Source organism: Phalacrocorax carbo, chromosome 8 (assembly GCF_963921805.1).
Source record: "Phalacrocorax carbo chromosome 8, bPhaCar2.1, whole genome shotgun sequence".
Classification (NCBI taxonomy): domain Eukaryota; kingdom Metazoa; phylum Chordata; class Aves; order Suliformes; family Phalacrocoracidae; genus Phalacrocorax; species Phalacrocorax carbo.
The window spans coordinates 25,417,683-25,433,397 of record NC_087520.1 but is presented as its reverse complement, the minus strand read 5'-3'; the positions used below and the strand labels follow the sequence as shown (position 1 = coordinate 25,433,397).

General features: G+C 41.8%; 1 protein-coding gene across 8 annotated transcripts in view; it reads right to left on the bottom strand.

The window, feature by feature from the left end:
- PHAF1 (phagosome assembly factor 1) overlaps positions 1-14,545 on the bottom strand; it is a 40,971-nt gene extending 26,426 nt beyond the window's left edge. For 3 of the 8 annotated variants that reach the window (XR_010374233.1, XR_010374234.1, XM_064459286.1), the window contains exons 1-4: positions 13,876-14,262; positions 8,890-8,972; positions 4,991-5,074; positions 252-295 (exon numbers count right to left, since the gene is read on the bottom strand). Coding sequence is in view for 6 of the 8 variants with exons in the window: in XM_064459286.1 (XP_064315356.1) it covers positions 252-295; positions 4,991-5,074; positions 8,890-8,972; positions 13,876-13,939 (275 nt within the window). In the remaining 2 variants the exon portion in view is untranslated. The other 5 variants (XM_064459292.1, XM_064459289.1, XM_064459291.1 and 2 more) reach the window with 3 other exon arrangements.
- Positions 14,546-15,715: the final 1,170 nt, after the last annotated feature.

Below are 15,715 nucleotides of genomic sequence, written 5' to 3'. Positions count from 1 at the left end.
CTCCAAGAGTGAAGGAAAGAGTAAACTGCTAATTTAACCAAGTGCTGTGTTCAAGAAAGGATAGTTATCTACATTATTTTTTGTCAGTTTTGTTTGGGTTTGATTTTTTGTTGGGTTTTTTTTTTGTTTGTTTTTTTGTTTTTTTTTAATAAAGAATGACTGAAAAAGTTAATTCAGGATTAAAAAAAAAAAGGGAGAGAAACCAGTCACTCTAATCAAGAAGAAATCATGGGAGACCTTAAATCACTTACCAATATTTTAACTTCACCTTAGTCAAGTCATAAACTTCAATCACCTGAAACACAAGAAATGGACATTACCACACTTCACACATTTGTGAATCATTAGAGAGGCAAATTCTCATCAAGTTGCAAGCCTAGCTAGTGCTGTTCACTCCCCTCCTTAACAGAACTCTGCTAGGATAAATTACATCAAGATGAAACTCCAAAAACTGACTCAGCAACTGTGCATCTTAAAAGTGCTGAAGAACAACTATGGGTTCAGTACAGTACCTTTGGACCCCGTGTAGGTCAGCACTGACCTGCAGAAAGTAATCTTTTCAATAATCTGTTTCTTGATTTCTGAAAAGATGACCCTTAAGCAAGTTCAAAGGAAAGTAAGAGCAAAGGTTAGCTAATTAGGGAATCCTCTAATGAATGTCAAACAGCAGGCCATTCCTTGGCTTGCTCTTGCTACCCTGAGGAATGCCTGTGCAGGCTAGCAAGTCCTAGCACTGACTGCACTGTTCTAACTTTCCAATTCCTTCTAAAGTAAAAGATGAACACAGCAAAACGAACTAGTAGTATTCCATTTCAATACTACAAAAGAAGACATGTAGCTATCTCTCCAAGCATTACAGATGATAATCAGAAGAGCAGCTCACAATCAAACAGAGCAAGCTGTAATACTTAGTTCTGATATTTATTAAATATTCTAGACATTACCGAATATTCCAAGGAGCTCCCCTCTCTGCAGATAATATTGGTTAGGGATCCTTTGCTCTGAATACATTACTGCAAACCTGCATCTGAGATTGATTTCATATGATTTTTATGTGACTGCTACTGGATCTTGAGGCTAGACTGGGCTTTCAGCATATCATTTTTTGGCAAGTAACCATGGTCAAACACAAGCTTCATCCACCCTACATGTGTGTGCCTGTGTCAGCAGGAAAATACATAGAGCACATCATAACTGCTGTAAAGAAAAGCTAAAGTGCTTCATATTGCTGTGTATAACCCTTCAACAAAATCACCAGCAGATTTAGAAAGGACTCACTTTTCAGCTAAAGAATAAAGCAGAATTCCCCAGGGAGCTTGCTACCAAATGTGGCTTTAAATCCTAAAAATATCACCAGCTGAGAAGGAAGTCTTGGTTTTGGGAGATTCCCGGCAAATAACCCTAAATAAAATAACTTGCAATACTTAAACCACAATATTTTTTTTAAAAAAAAGATAAAATCAACATTTCATGGTACACTGTTGACTCAAAAAGTTGGAATAGTTCTCTGAAGCACTTTGCTCAGGAAGCCCGCACATTTCAGGACATAAGTAACAAATGCAGCACAAAGCAAGTAACAAATGAACATTCTGGCAAAACCAACATAAAGAGCAGCAAACAAATTTTTCTTCTTTATACTTTGAATTATGATTCTTGGAAAAACCTGGTTATCCAGTATTTTATTTCAAATGCAGTTTGACACGTCCAGGTTTCCTTTACTGCACAGCTTGTTAAAAACAAAGGCTACTTTTAGAAAGGCTAGGAGTGATTTTACATTTTTTTAGTGACTCTCCATGTCTTCTTTGCCCCCCAGAAAAGTCTCTGAAAATAGAGAAAACCACACACACACCCCGCCCAGATCTAGTCTTGCAGCAGCTACCGGAGAGCATCAGATACTCTCCTGAAGTTCTGCTGAAACACACTGCACACGGCAGCCAACAGGTACCAATCTGCCAACAGGTACCAATTGCCATCAGCCCTCTTCCCATGATTCAGACAGATCTATTCATGTCAACCTTTCTTTTTTCTAACAGCAGATGAAGAAACAAGCGCAACTTGGCAAAATTTAAAGGTAGTCAAAAGATCTTATAAAAGTTATGAGAGACATACATTGAATAGCCACTGCAAGAGGCCACAACACTAGAAAATGATTTTTTTTTTTGAACTACAGAAGCTGCACTGACAGAAGGGTTAATGTGATTCTTTTATGTGCAGAGGGACAAAAACTGAGAAGACCAACGACTATTCAGCGATGGGTTTACTACACAGCCAGAAGGCAGTTGGTTTAAGTGAGTAAAACCTGATGTTTTGTCACACTCACTGTTTTGATAATTACTACTGAGTAAGACTCAAAAATGTTCAGGCACCCACTAACCAGCAATAACAGACCAATGCTGTGAAATCGAGCTCTTTCTGCACCTCAGAGGGAGCATGTGCAAGACACCTGATTGCTAAAATTCATAACAATGTTTTCGGAACCTGGTCCTGGATCCACTCCTTCACATTAGCTCACATCAACAATATCTCCTGCAGTGCTTTGGCTATGAAGGCACACAGAGAGACTATGCACGAGGCTTCCTCCCCTCCCTGAAAAAAAGGGAGGAAACTTTTTAGGAATACTGCTATGGCTTTATTTCTGCACCAGATTCTTTGTGTCTGTCAAGACTTTCCATCTTAGCAGCCTGTATTTCAATCTCTTTTTTCACAACCAAATCTAATAGCAAGTGTGTATTAAAAAAACAACACAAAAAGCAAAGAAAAAGGCATCCTGGTTTTTCCAGTTTTGCTGCTGCCGAGCAACACTGAAAACAGAGTCACGCCATCTTAAAGACAGGCATTACTTATTCTACACCTACACCTTTCCTTAACAAATCTTGTTGCTCACTTCTGAACTGATCCCACAGAATTTCTTCTAAAAGCTTTCTGAACACTTTTGCAAGTATACATTTTCATAGCATTGTATATATTTCCACAGCTTTCTCTACATAGTTAAAACAATCAAACCAAAGGTATCACTAGACCACTGAACCAAGACATACCAGAAGAGTTTGGTTTCTTCTATTTTTTTCTTTAAAACAAATTTTAAAACACATTGTAAAGAACATAGTTCTTAGAACACTGCGTGCGGAAATGACAAAGCCAGACCCTCAAAAACAGGTAATGAAGAGACCCGGCATATGCTAGTTACTGCACTTCAAACACACTACAAGATTGCGACATTCCAAAAAAGTCAGTAAGCGAGCCATGCACCTGAAGTATTATGTCACGTTTGAGTTCAGTCTCCTTAAGAATTAAATGTATTTTGGAAAGATTTTGTACAGCAGGTGTAGCTTACACTGATAAAGATCGATCTGACAAAGAGAAATTTCAAGATATTATCTTAAAAATTGTGAATTCACACATACAATCTAAATAATTGAGTTTGAAATCTTGGCAAAAATAAAAACCATTATTACAGAATAACTTAATAAACAGAAACTACCATAAGGCAATTACAAACTGAAGGCCAGCAAAAAAGTGCTCAGTTGTCACCCAAATGAGCTCAATTTGAACTGAAAATTGTTCTTCCAAAATATTTATTTTTATAGTTAATATCAAAATGATTTTGAAAGGAAAAATGCAATTGTACCATGGTGTTACAGGTTACTACTAAAGAAATAAGTACTTCTAACAACTACTGATTTGGGTGGCTATTCAACAATTTTATATATACTTTTTAAGTTTTATGAAGAGCTCAGTATCCAGCTGATAGCACGCTCCTACACTCTTACAGTCATTTTTCGGATAAAGCATTTTGAGGGTCTAACATTTTGGAGAGTCCTCCAAGAGCTCCAAAAGCAACGTTTTGCTGCTGGTTTTATTGGAGACATGAATGAGTAAGGGGAACAAGGCTTCCAAAGCTTGGAAATACACTTGTGAGTGCTATATCCCAGACTTACCTAAAGGGTAAGCATTCTATTAAAATGTCACATTTAACACCACACTTCAGCCTTGAAATGTGAAATACCACAGAAGTTAGAGCAGTACGCTCTCAACCAGTTAGCCAAATCAACACCTGGGCACTTCAGTCAGAAATTTATGCACACCATGAGAGAACCTATTGTTCAGCACAGCTGGTCCTGCCAAAAGGACCACCCTGAATAACTAAGAAATTATATATTTTAAATGTTTCAGTCAGAAAACTTCACAAAATTTTGTACTGATCTAGTCATATCTCTACAGTTCCATGGTTACCCATTTTGTATGGATGAAACATACCACTTTCATAACAGATTTTCTGCAAACATTAATGCCCTGGGAGGTTAGTGACCAGCCTGTCCTTCCTTCTGCATCTTAACTACACAAAGCATCCTAGAGAGAGGCAGATCAACACTTGGTCACCTAAAAGCACAGAAGCATAATTGCTGGGCTGAGGGCTTCAATCACAAGAATAAAAACTCATCCAGAATAAACTGAAGTCAGTGCAGGGAGCAGCTGCTCGCAACAGGCCTGAATGGGGCTTTCTGGGAGAAATCATGCACTCACAGCCCACAAGTACTCTGTGAACCCAACTCAACTGAAAACTAAGAATAGGAGGAAGTAAGTACCTTTCAAAAATAAAATGGCAGCACATATACAGGAACAACCTGGGCATAACACAACACTCTGGTTTGCATTAACCGATGATCTGATTTCAAATCCCAGGCTTAGCTTTAGTAATGGCCTTTCGCAGCCCCTGCTGCAACTTGAGACAAGACGGGCAATTGAGACCACGCTGGACCATCATATTTCTATGGCACTCTTACAGTGGCTAACACGATGATAAAGTGTCTTAATCCTATAAGCAAAGATTTAACCCCCAAAACAAAGAAATGCAGTTCATTATCACAAAAGAGTGCTATGTGGCAAACTAAACATCTGAAAGAACCATGTACTTATGCTCTGCTAAGTGTCAATATATCCTAGGGTTTTGGTTTGCACTGTTTTGTTTGCAGGAAGGGTGTTTTATTACCTTAAGTCTCTGATTGAAAGCATCAAACAGCAGTTTGATTCCATCCTGAGTCAGGTTAAGGATGAGGTCATGGCTAAGAGGTGACTGTAAAACAAAAAAGAAAAAAACCTGTTAGGCTTTTAACTTCAAGGCTTTTTTGTGAAGATACATATTGTATAAGTATAAATTGGTTACTTTGGAAAAACAAACCTGCCTCAGAAAACAACCACTTGTTCAAACAATAAGCATAACAAACATATTTGGCCAAACCTCTCAACCCCTTCAGTTTCCTTATGAAAAGAAATAGAAGTGCCTGTGAAGGATCTGTACCCTGCAAGAACTCCAAAAATGCTACTTGCCCATTACTTTAAACGGAGGGGGAGGGGGAATCAAAAAAACCCACCTTGAAAATTAACATTCAAAAATAGGCATGAGAGACATCATGTAAGGACAGTCTGTTACATTCTTGGTGCACAAAAATAATAGCCCATATCACCAAGCCTCACATCAGAACCAAGCATACACTTGACAAGAAAAAATGGTGAGAGGGCTTTCCACTTCAAAAAAATCAGTGTCACAGGCTTTTTCAGGCCTCAAAAGGAAGGCTTCAGACTCTTATGTTGCAAATTTAGGTTTCCTTAGTTACTGTGAATCATAACAACTAAAGGCTTAATTTGCAGTCTGCTGGAGTCAATAGGAGACATTCCACTGGCTTCACTGGTGTCTGTATAGGCTCTATGCCATCTCAGCCTGCTGCAACACTGTAGAAGCTGCTCGCTCCTGTACTGGTACAATCCACAGATACACAGACAGTTGGCCCAAACTCGGCTATTGGGTTGCGTCCCATCTAAAGCACATTTGCTTCAAAAAGCTCTACCCTCCACAACTGCCTCCTCAGAGGAAAAAAAAAGGCTGAATGACAGGCAGGCAGCAATATTCACGCCCTAGAACTGCACCAAACAGTTATCTAGCAGAAGACAGAATGGGGATGGGATATCTGGGCATATACAGGCTTCTAATGCGGGCAGCCACACAGTACAGTCTTTTTTATGAATTAAGTATAAGCCATCTTAAAAACTGCTACTCGCCCCTTTGCTCTCCTGGGAGGTGGTCTGTGTTTCTCACCTCTTTATTCTCACCTCCGCACTGTCTTCTAGCCTGGATACATTTGTGCACTCTCACGTGCATCTCCTACCCGTTCCCAAACCATGTATTTAAGTAGTCAGATCCTAAACTTCACATCGCTAGTCAAAACAGGCCCACAGGGCTCTCAATCCCCTGTGATGCAGATTTCCCATTCCCCTTGATCACTCCAGTAGCATTTCCTGAAACAGGTTCAGTTCAAGCTCATCTTTCATGAGCACCAGTGATCTGTCATATAAGCTGTATTTAAATGAAATCTTTACAGAGCCTTGCACAATGGCATCAATACTTCACTAACACTGGCAAACTTTTACGACACAGTGTAGAACTGAAGCAGCACTGCAGTATAACCATGAACCTGAGATAAAAAGGTCTAATGTTGATCCTGATGGTCTTTGTTTAAATCCCTTATCAATCCAATTTAGAAAGGCTACAGATAGAAAAAAAAAAAAAACAAACAAACCAGAACAACCCATGTGTCATGCTGCATTTAAATATACCAAAAGAGTTGTTCTGATATGGGATATGCTCTGCATATCACTAGTTTCTAAGCAGAATTTTCATAAATTTATTCCAAAATTAAATGAGAGCACTACAAGTACTTTTGAGTGGGTAGGCAAAAAAAAGCCAACAAAAAAGACCCCAAACATCTGAGGAAAAGCTTGATAACTAGCACAGCAAATAGCTTCTGTTCTATGCTGGCATATTTTCTAAAAGAAGAAAAGTTTCAACGGCACAAATTTACTTCATGTGACTTAACACACAAAACAAAACCTCAAGTATGAAGGATGATGCCAGGAAGCAACAGAAGAGTCCTTCCTGAAGGGAGCAACTCAGATGTGCAGTTATACTGCTAATCTACATAACGCTGCAGGAGAAACTGCTATCACTGACCAATCCCATCCACACAAATCCAGAAGAAGAGGCTTAGGAAAACATACTAAGGCAATTCAGTACCCCACTTAAACTAATCAAAAAGGAGTTAAAATTCTTTAGTCACAGAAAAAGGTTCATTCAAGCTTTTTGGGCACTGCATTTATGTCAAGTTAAAAAGAGCCACGGGCTGATCTAATTGCATTTAATTGTTATATTTTTGAAATAAAATATTCAGGGCTGGAGCTTCAGGATCAGAAATCCAGCACTTCAGATACAACTTTGAATAACATCTGATCACTATGCTCAAAGGCATTCTTTTAGAAAAGACAGAGGAAAGACATGAGGGCTATTCAGCTAGACAAAAGTTGTGCATGGCAAAGTTTATTTAAAGCTTTGAATCTTCTAAGAACAGCAGCAGCTCTTTGTGCTCAGCTGCTAATGAAGTGCATGATGTTCTGCACGAGGGAGAGGATACAGCCAGACAGTCAACACAGGCCGCTCGCGGCATGTGGAAAAAACTGCACCAATATCAGGCACTGAATTGGAATAATATACAGGAATAAAATAGCATCAGCACAACTCTTCCACAGAGTTGAAATGTTATCAGACTATGCAGATCTTTACATTTATTACAGTTTGCAGAGGAAAAACTCTAACACAACACCCTCCCCACAGATTGAATAAAAATCCAGTCTACATGGTCAAGCACAATATAGCTTTCCAAGCGGCATAAAAAGCCAAGCAGCAGCATACCCCACTTTCTAGCACTGGACCGCTAATCCTTCCATAATTCTACAAACCTGAGAGGAACGGGAATCTCATCATTTATCTAAACAAACCTAGAAATAATTCAGGAATACACTGTGGTAAGAAAAACTGAAAAAACTCCAAAGCATACCAAAACCAAGGAATGCATTCCCTGCCAGATGGATGCTCCCATGCATTAATTACAAGGAGTTAGATTTTCAATTTACAATTCAGTCATCATAAAACCTGTAAATCTACATCATTTAATTAAATGAATTATCCTTTTTTGTTTCACATGAAATACGATTCCAGCATTAAAGGCCAGAGTTGAGCTTGTTCCTTAGCCTTTCAGTGTTCCCTGTGAATGCATGAGGCCTCAATCAGTATTTTGATACAAACTGACATTCTAGTGGACTTTGCCCTTTTCCTGATGCAAAGGTCTGTAATCTACAACATATAAATATCACCTTCTGATTAACATGCATTTTACACAATACACATCTGGAGAGTTGTAATCCTCCTTTGTCCCACCTCCTCTTCCTTTCCACTCCCTTCAAAGTAAAGGTGGGTATATAACACATTTTATTTGATCTAGCAGAAGGGTTTCACTTCTAGCTCCCTTTTTGATGGAAGTCAAACATATTAGGAACTTAATGCTTAGGTATGAAGAATGATCTACAGCTGGTTTAAATTATTGCATCCACTTTCTATAGACAAAATTGCAGATCCAGAGAGAAAGTGTGGAAGCCTTTTCAGGGGGTTCATCACCACTGATCAATCATGAAAGCAGAAAGTAACGAGTGATTCAGTACTTCAAAAATACTGCCACGCTTGACAAGTATAATGTAAGAAGACTAGAGTTAAATTATCCAGCTAATAACAGAACATTTCCCTTCTCAAAGGAAAAGCAACACTACCGCACCACCACATATACAATAACATACCTGTTAAATCACTGCACTGTGTCGAGGATTACTACACTTGACATGAAACCATTACAAAAGCTACGCTTCTGATGTGGTAGCAGTAATTTGGTGTAATTCAATTTCAAGTAGCTCCACAATTCATACGATACATACATTAGCATGACACAGTATCAGCATACCCCCTAATGCCTTAATTCTGAATGACCTGTCCAGACCAGCACTACTCACCTGCTCGCTGTAGAGAACTTGGACGTTCTTGATAATGCGACAGTGTTTCTGAAGAATTGCTACAGCCTGAGCCAACGGCATTCCTGTAAACCAAAACAGTTGCATTTCCTCAGTTCAGAGACCAGTTAACTGTTTTTTAACAGACATCTTACAGATAAGGTAACAGAGCCATCATTGGCAAACAGTACATTACAACAGAAAGGTATGCAATCCGCAAATAAGTCTACTTGACTCATGGTATCAGCACAAACCTGTTTTTTTTGGAACAGAAGAGTCTTGTTTATCTACCAGTTTGTTAGGCATATATGAAAGAAAAGCACCTCTAGCCACAAAATTAAACAGCGAAGTTCAGGCAGAAAAAGCACAGATCTTTCTACAATCCGTGCAGAGTTTTCTGCTTTTTGGGGCCAGCGATCTGATAACTGGTAAAATAGCCTACACCAAACACCACTAGAGCTGGCTAGAGCAGTCCTACACAGATTCAGTAGGCTCCTGGACCACAACTTGTTGCGTACCCTTTATCAAGCTTGATAAAGTACTGAGTAGTTGCACAAGATAGATACACTAAAATGGAGCGATGATTCTCCTTAGACTTAACAGGCCACATTAGCTGCTGATATGGCTACATTTGTGTAAAGGAAGGAACTTTATCTTCTCAGTTTACAGACAAGATAAACATACTAAGCAATTTGGTTCAATTGAAGTAATACACTTAATAGTCATTCACCCTCTAACACCATTTCAAGGGCTTGTTTGTTTGTTTATTTTTCCCTCAAGCTATAAATTTTTAGAAGTGGAATGAAACAGCTGATTCTGCAGAAATAGCAGCACCACACCACCTCATCCTTTACCACCCTTAAAACCTTTGCTGCCTTTCCAAATGAAATGTGATCATCTTCCGGGATTCAAAGCAGGCATTTATAAAGACAGGTTATGAGCTCATAATCGTGAAGTTTTATTTCCCTACTGATCGCTGCAAGTCAATTTAGATTAGTTATCTGACATTTCGTTTACATTCCTTGCCCCGTTCTTCTCTACTTCTACTTTTTAAACATTAAGTCACCTTGATTAGGGAAAATTTACCACAGAACATACACTTCTATTTAGTTAACAGTTCAGACATTCAAAGTTCTAGTTACTAGCTACACCTCTCAAACTCAGACTGTACGTCATGTTCCAAAGCACCTTTTAGACAGTATTGAAGTGAGAAAACTCTCTCTCTCCATATATATGGATGGAAATATCTCTCTCTCACACACACGTGTGCGCCTAGATCACCACAGGTACTGCTTTAATGTAATCTTAGCATAACACTAAAAAAAGGGGAAGTTATTCTTTTCACTGTTGCACTAAAATACGTCCTTGTTACACCCATACATTGCAGCTTTTCTGCAATTGTGAAATCAAGTTTTGGCAAAACAGGCTTATAGATTAGAATTACAGTGGTGCAGTTTGTAAATACCATATACAACTGCATCTGTGAAATTGTTTTTCACGTTAGCCCGTAATCCTGGAAACAATTTTTTTTGCAGCTAGAAATTATACAGCAGGAGATTATATTTTTAAAAATATCAAAAACAATAGTTGTTATTTTAATAACGGTAATAAAATTAAAAGGCAGAGCCACACAATAAATCAGCACTGTTTCCTATTACTTAGGAACTAGCAGTTGCCTTGTAGTCTAAGCAGCTGAGTTTTAAAGAGACAGTTATTATGTATTAGATAATATTTTCAAAATGGAACAGAAAAGTAAATAACAGCAAGAAGCTAAGATCAGAGATGCTGCTGTGAAAGTTTCACATTTCTTAACCTAGTAAGAGCTATGATTCCAAAAAAAAGTGAAAATTATTTAAAAGTATAAGACCCATTTTCAAAGTCAGTATCTCTAGGAGACTTGCAGAGGTAAGAGCATGAGCTCTTTTAAAATAAAGAAGTGCCAAAGGCTCAAGCAAAGCCAGCGAACAAGCTGACAGGATCTACATGCCAACAGCAAGCGTCAGAAGTAGGTAAGGTTTCAGTAAAAAAGCATGTGGTTTAAAAACAGTGTGCACAAGCACAAAGTTCAGTTTGTAGCCCAACGTAAACTGATGCAATCTTGGGTTGGTAAGTGTGCAGATGGCTCATGTGACTCTCTTACTCAGAGCTTTCTCAAGCTGCAAGCAAATGGACATGGACTGATTTTGTTCAGATTTCAGCAACAAAGAATCAAGCAGATTTTGCCATGCAGCTGCTTAGCAAAGCTACGATAAGCAACTCAAGTTCTCCAAGAACAGCTCGCAGAACCTAAGACATGCGTGGAGGAGCCAGTATCCTCCGTGCCTCCATTAGCAGGGAGCCAAAGGAAGAGTAAATAAACTGGGTTATTTTTCTCCACCCTTCTCACAAACATACACAACACCCCCTTTTCCTCAACATTCATCAGCCTTTGCAGTCAAAGAGGAAAACAAAGAATTCTTTTTTCCCCTATTCACTAGTCAGGGGCAATGGGGAAGCAAACATGGTTTCCAGCACATCAAACAGTCAACCAAACTGAGCCATGGCAAACAACACCTGCAAAGGTCAATGCTCAGACTCTCCTATCACAAACTTTTCCCTCTCCTAAAGGGAATGTCTTTAAAGTGTCTTAGAGTATCTTCTACAAAGACACTCCTCTCGCACATGCTAGTTGCGAACAACACAGCTTGAAGCATTAGTCTAGGCTAAGAGGATGTGTCTTGAAAGGGAGGGGGGTAGAGGAGCGAAGATAGATTTAAAAAAAAAAGAATACAAGAAAATCTAAGAGAAGATAAATATTATCACATCAAATAGAGAGAAGTGAAACTTAGTAGGAAAAGTATAAAAAGCAAGAGAAATGCAAGTATGCCCCAGAAATTATACATCTCAAATGCAGCTACAGGCACTACAGAATAAGTATTTAATTGTTCTCCTTTAAAACAGCAAGAACATAGCCCGAGAGGTACAGTGACACAGGTATCTAAGTGAACACAAACTCAGCCTTGGTTAAATTTTTTATGCTCTGGTCACATAGTGAGTCAACACTGGAGCCAGAAACAGAATCTAAAAACTCATGTAAAAAATTTTCCTGGCATTTCCCCTCAGTCATCTCCACTGTGGGCACAATACTGGATGCCAGAGTCAGCAGCAGGTCAGGAACACTGCCATTAGTTCTGCTAAGAGCAGATCTAAACAAACGATGAGTAGAATACTGCTGGCAGCAAGAATCCCATTTACACGGGTGCTTCCAACTTCACTACACTAACACAGCTGAACCAGCTGCTGAACCAGCAGGGACAACGCTCATACAACATTGCTAGCACAGGACAAAGTTAAGGATCTTAATACCTAGTCAGCCTCCTGCTCTGTACCAGCAGGTCATGCTAATTATATATTAGACGCATCACGTGGTGGCTATGTTTACTCCAAGAATTACAGCTAAGTTTCCTCCCTCTCACGTCTGCGTACACACACACGCACATCGACAGAGACACAGTACATCATTTTAACCATGAGATAGCATTAACGAGCTTCTTTGGGGGTTCTTGGGAAAATAAAAATTATTTTCTCTCTCTTCCCTTTGTTTTTATAAGGAGAATGGGGGGAAGCTGATACTCCATATTTATGAAGACTATCAGGGTATATAATTTGAGATTGCTTTTCTTTTCAGGTAATACAGGCACTAAAGGATCATGGAAGGTCACACAGAGCTGAGACTTCACAGTAACACCTTAGCGGTACAAGGAGATTTCAAAGGGTGGGACCCAAGGTCCTATAATTAGCCTCCAAAAGCCATTCTAACACTCCCTGTAACCATCAAGCTGTACTTGACTCTGAAGTCACAGCAGCATAAAACAGCCCTTTGTGTTTGGTGGGCTTCATATAAACAACTCCACACCACAGCACCACTCCTTTGGCACAACCCAAGTTCATGAAAGCTGTGTAACAGTGTTTTTAAGGAATAGTCTGTCCCCCTGCTGTCATAGGTGCCAACAAGAGTAGCAGAAGCTTAACTCAACTTCTGGCAGATAGAGGGCTGCCACACAGAGCCTCTTTACATTAGTCAAACTACTACCACCATTAACAGTGCTTTAGACAGAGCGTCAGCAAAGACTGAAAACTGAGAGAAGGAGAGAGTCCAAGGCTGATACATCAAACAATCACTTGGAAAACGCAAGAGCTACCGTATTTTCTGAGTTTTAAGGACTACCAATATCTGCATGAAAACTCAGTTCGTCTGAACAATCTGTACCACCTAAGTTTCAAGTGCACATTTAAGTGCCCAAGGCTGAGCGCCAGCCAAATTTCCATCAGCTGGGGGAAGTTCTTTCTCATCACAGTAAATACAGCAATGACTGGTAAGGAAGGACTTCTCAGAGAGCTGAAGAAGTAAGAATCAGTGAGGGGAGAAATACTGGATATCTAATCCGGAGAAAACCTCTCAAAAGTTTACTTTTTTCACTCTAATGTTGCAACCCAGCAATGACACAAAGAAATTATGAAACTCAAGACATATTTATGAAAGGTTTGTACAGAAAAGCACAGCATTTATGCTAATTATTAGCATACAGTTGAAGACACTTGTGTCACCTGACATATATTCAGGTGACAGCCAGCACATCCACACCTCCTCTTTTGGGAGTTATAAGAGTTAGCAGTCTGAGATGGCAAGGCAAAATAAAACAAAACAAGGTAAACAAGTAGCTGAAAGCATACAAGCTGATAAACAAAGCACAATTCAGCGTACAAAAGCTAAAAATGAGGCTATATGCTACAGGGGAATCCTCAGAGCTTGTACATTAGTATTTTTACTGGTAAAGGTGAGCTTTGACTCTTCTCTCACTTTCACTCCTGCAACTCCCTGAAAGTGTTTAGAGAGACCTTATGAGAGCCGGATCACGAGTGGACCCCAATCGCCCGCTCACGCACACAGGCCCCGGGGCAGCTAGGCTCCGTGGGTGGGGGTGACACGGGACACACACACACACTTACCCAAGGTGAACTCCCATTGCTCGTTCCCCAGAGACCGCTCGGGCACCACCTCCAGATCTAGCATTGGCTCAGGTAGCGCGGAGGCCGCGGGCTGGCACGGCGGGTCACCGGGTCGCTGCGCCGGACCTCTGAGGGAAGCAGGAGGGAGGGTGGCAGGAGAGAAACAGGAGGCAAGGGAGCAGGAGAAAGGCAGAAGAAGCAGGAGGGAAGGAGGTGGGGAGGAGGCAGCTGGCAGCCTGCGTCCCGGTCCCCGCCGCTGGGCGGCCGCCCCAGACAGGACCGGCCACACCCAGCCCCCTCAGGGGTCACAGCGGAGCCCCCCGAGCCCGGCCCAGGGGGGAAGCACCGGGCACCGCCGCCACCACAGCGACCCTGTCCCGCCTCCCCGCCCCCCCAGCCCTGCCCGGCCACCGAGCGAAGGCAGCCGCCGCCCCCCAAGGAAGGAGACACGTCGCCTCAGCCGCTTGGCCCGGAGGCACCGAGGGCGGCCCCCGCCCGCCGGCGGGGGGGGGGAGGGGAAGAGAAACGGGAGGGGAACGGGGGGGCTATAACCCCCACCCCACCGCGCTGCGGGACTGCGACTCACCTCACTTGCGGCTGCTGAAAAAGTGCTTTGCAGCTGTCGTCAGGCGAGCCCGCGCGTGAGGCGGGGCGGGGCTAGGGGAGGAACGGCCCCGCCCCCAGACCGTGGGGGAGAGGGGAAGGTGTCGGCCTGGAGAGGGGGAGCCGCGTGTTCGAGTCCCGCTGCGGGAGCCTCAGGGGTGGTGGGTACCCCGCTGCCACCCCCCTGTCTTCTCAACACGAGCCCACCGTGTCACAGTCCGCACGGTAGGTTCAGGATTTTAAAAAAGAAAAAACAACCCAAACCAAAGCCAGTTGCATCCAGTTTTTCTGGTTGAAAGGCCAGGGTGGAGAACAAAGGCATGGAGGAAGGAGTTACGGAGAAATTAGTCAGTGGCACGAGCAAAGTTACCGGAAGAAGCTCAGAAATTACTCAATAAGGAAGAAAGTTGCCGTTGACCTCGTTGCTTTGCAATGTTATTTGAGGAAACAGGGGGATCCCACCCGGGGGGCTGTGGTAGCCAAATCCTGAGCTTTTTCCCCTAAAGAAGTCCAACCTTTCCCCTGGGGTGGTGTTCACCATATATGAATCTGTTTTGCTCACACCCAGAAGACCCCAAGGTGCAAGCAGTTGACATCCACGCAATGAATGGAACATGGATCTGTTGGAGCGAGTCCAGAGGGGGGCCACAAAAATGATCCAAGGGCTGGAGCAGCTCTTCTACGAGGACAGGCTGAGAGAGCTGGGGTTGTCCAGCCTGGAGAAGAGGAGGCTGCGGGGAGACCTTATTGCAGCCTTCCAGTACTTCAAGGGGGACTATAGAAAGGATGGGGCAATCTCTTTTGCAAGGCCTGTTATGACAGGACAAGGGGTAATTGTTTTAAACTAAAGGAGAGTAGAATTAGGCTGGATATAAGGAAGACATTTTTTACAATGATAGTGGTGAAAAGCTGGAACGGGTTGTCCAGAGAGGTAGTTGAGGCTCCATCCCTAGAAATATTTGAGGTGAGGCTGGACAGGGCTCTGAGCAGCCTGATCTAGTTACAGATGTCCCTGCTCAATGCAGGGGTGTTGGGCTACATGACCTCTAAAGGTCCCTTCCAACTCAATCTGTTCTATGATCTATGAATGAGGGTAACGGAGCTCTCCCAAGACGCTGAGATACTGCCACCCTCCCAAGGCTGCCACCACCTCGGACACCCCACATCAGACCATCACCTGTTTTTACAGCAGAAATTTGATTGAAGGAGAATGGCACCAGATCAAGCGTTGCCCAAC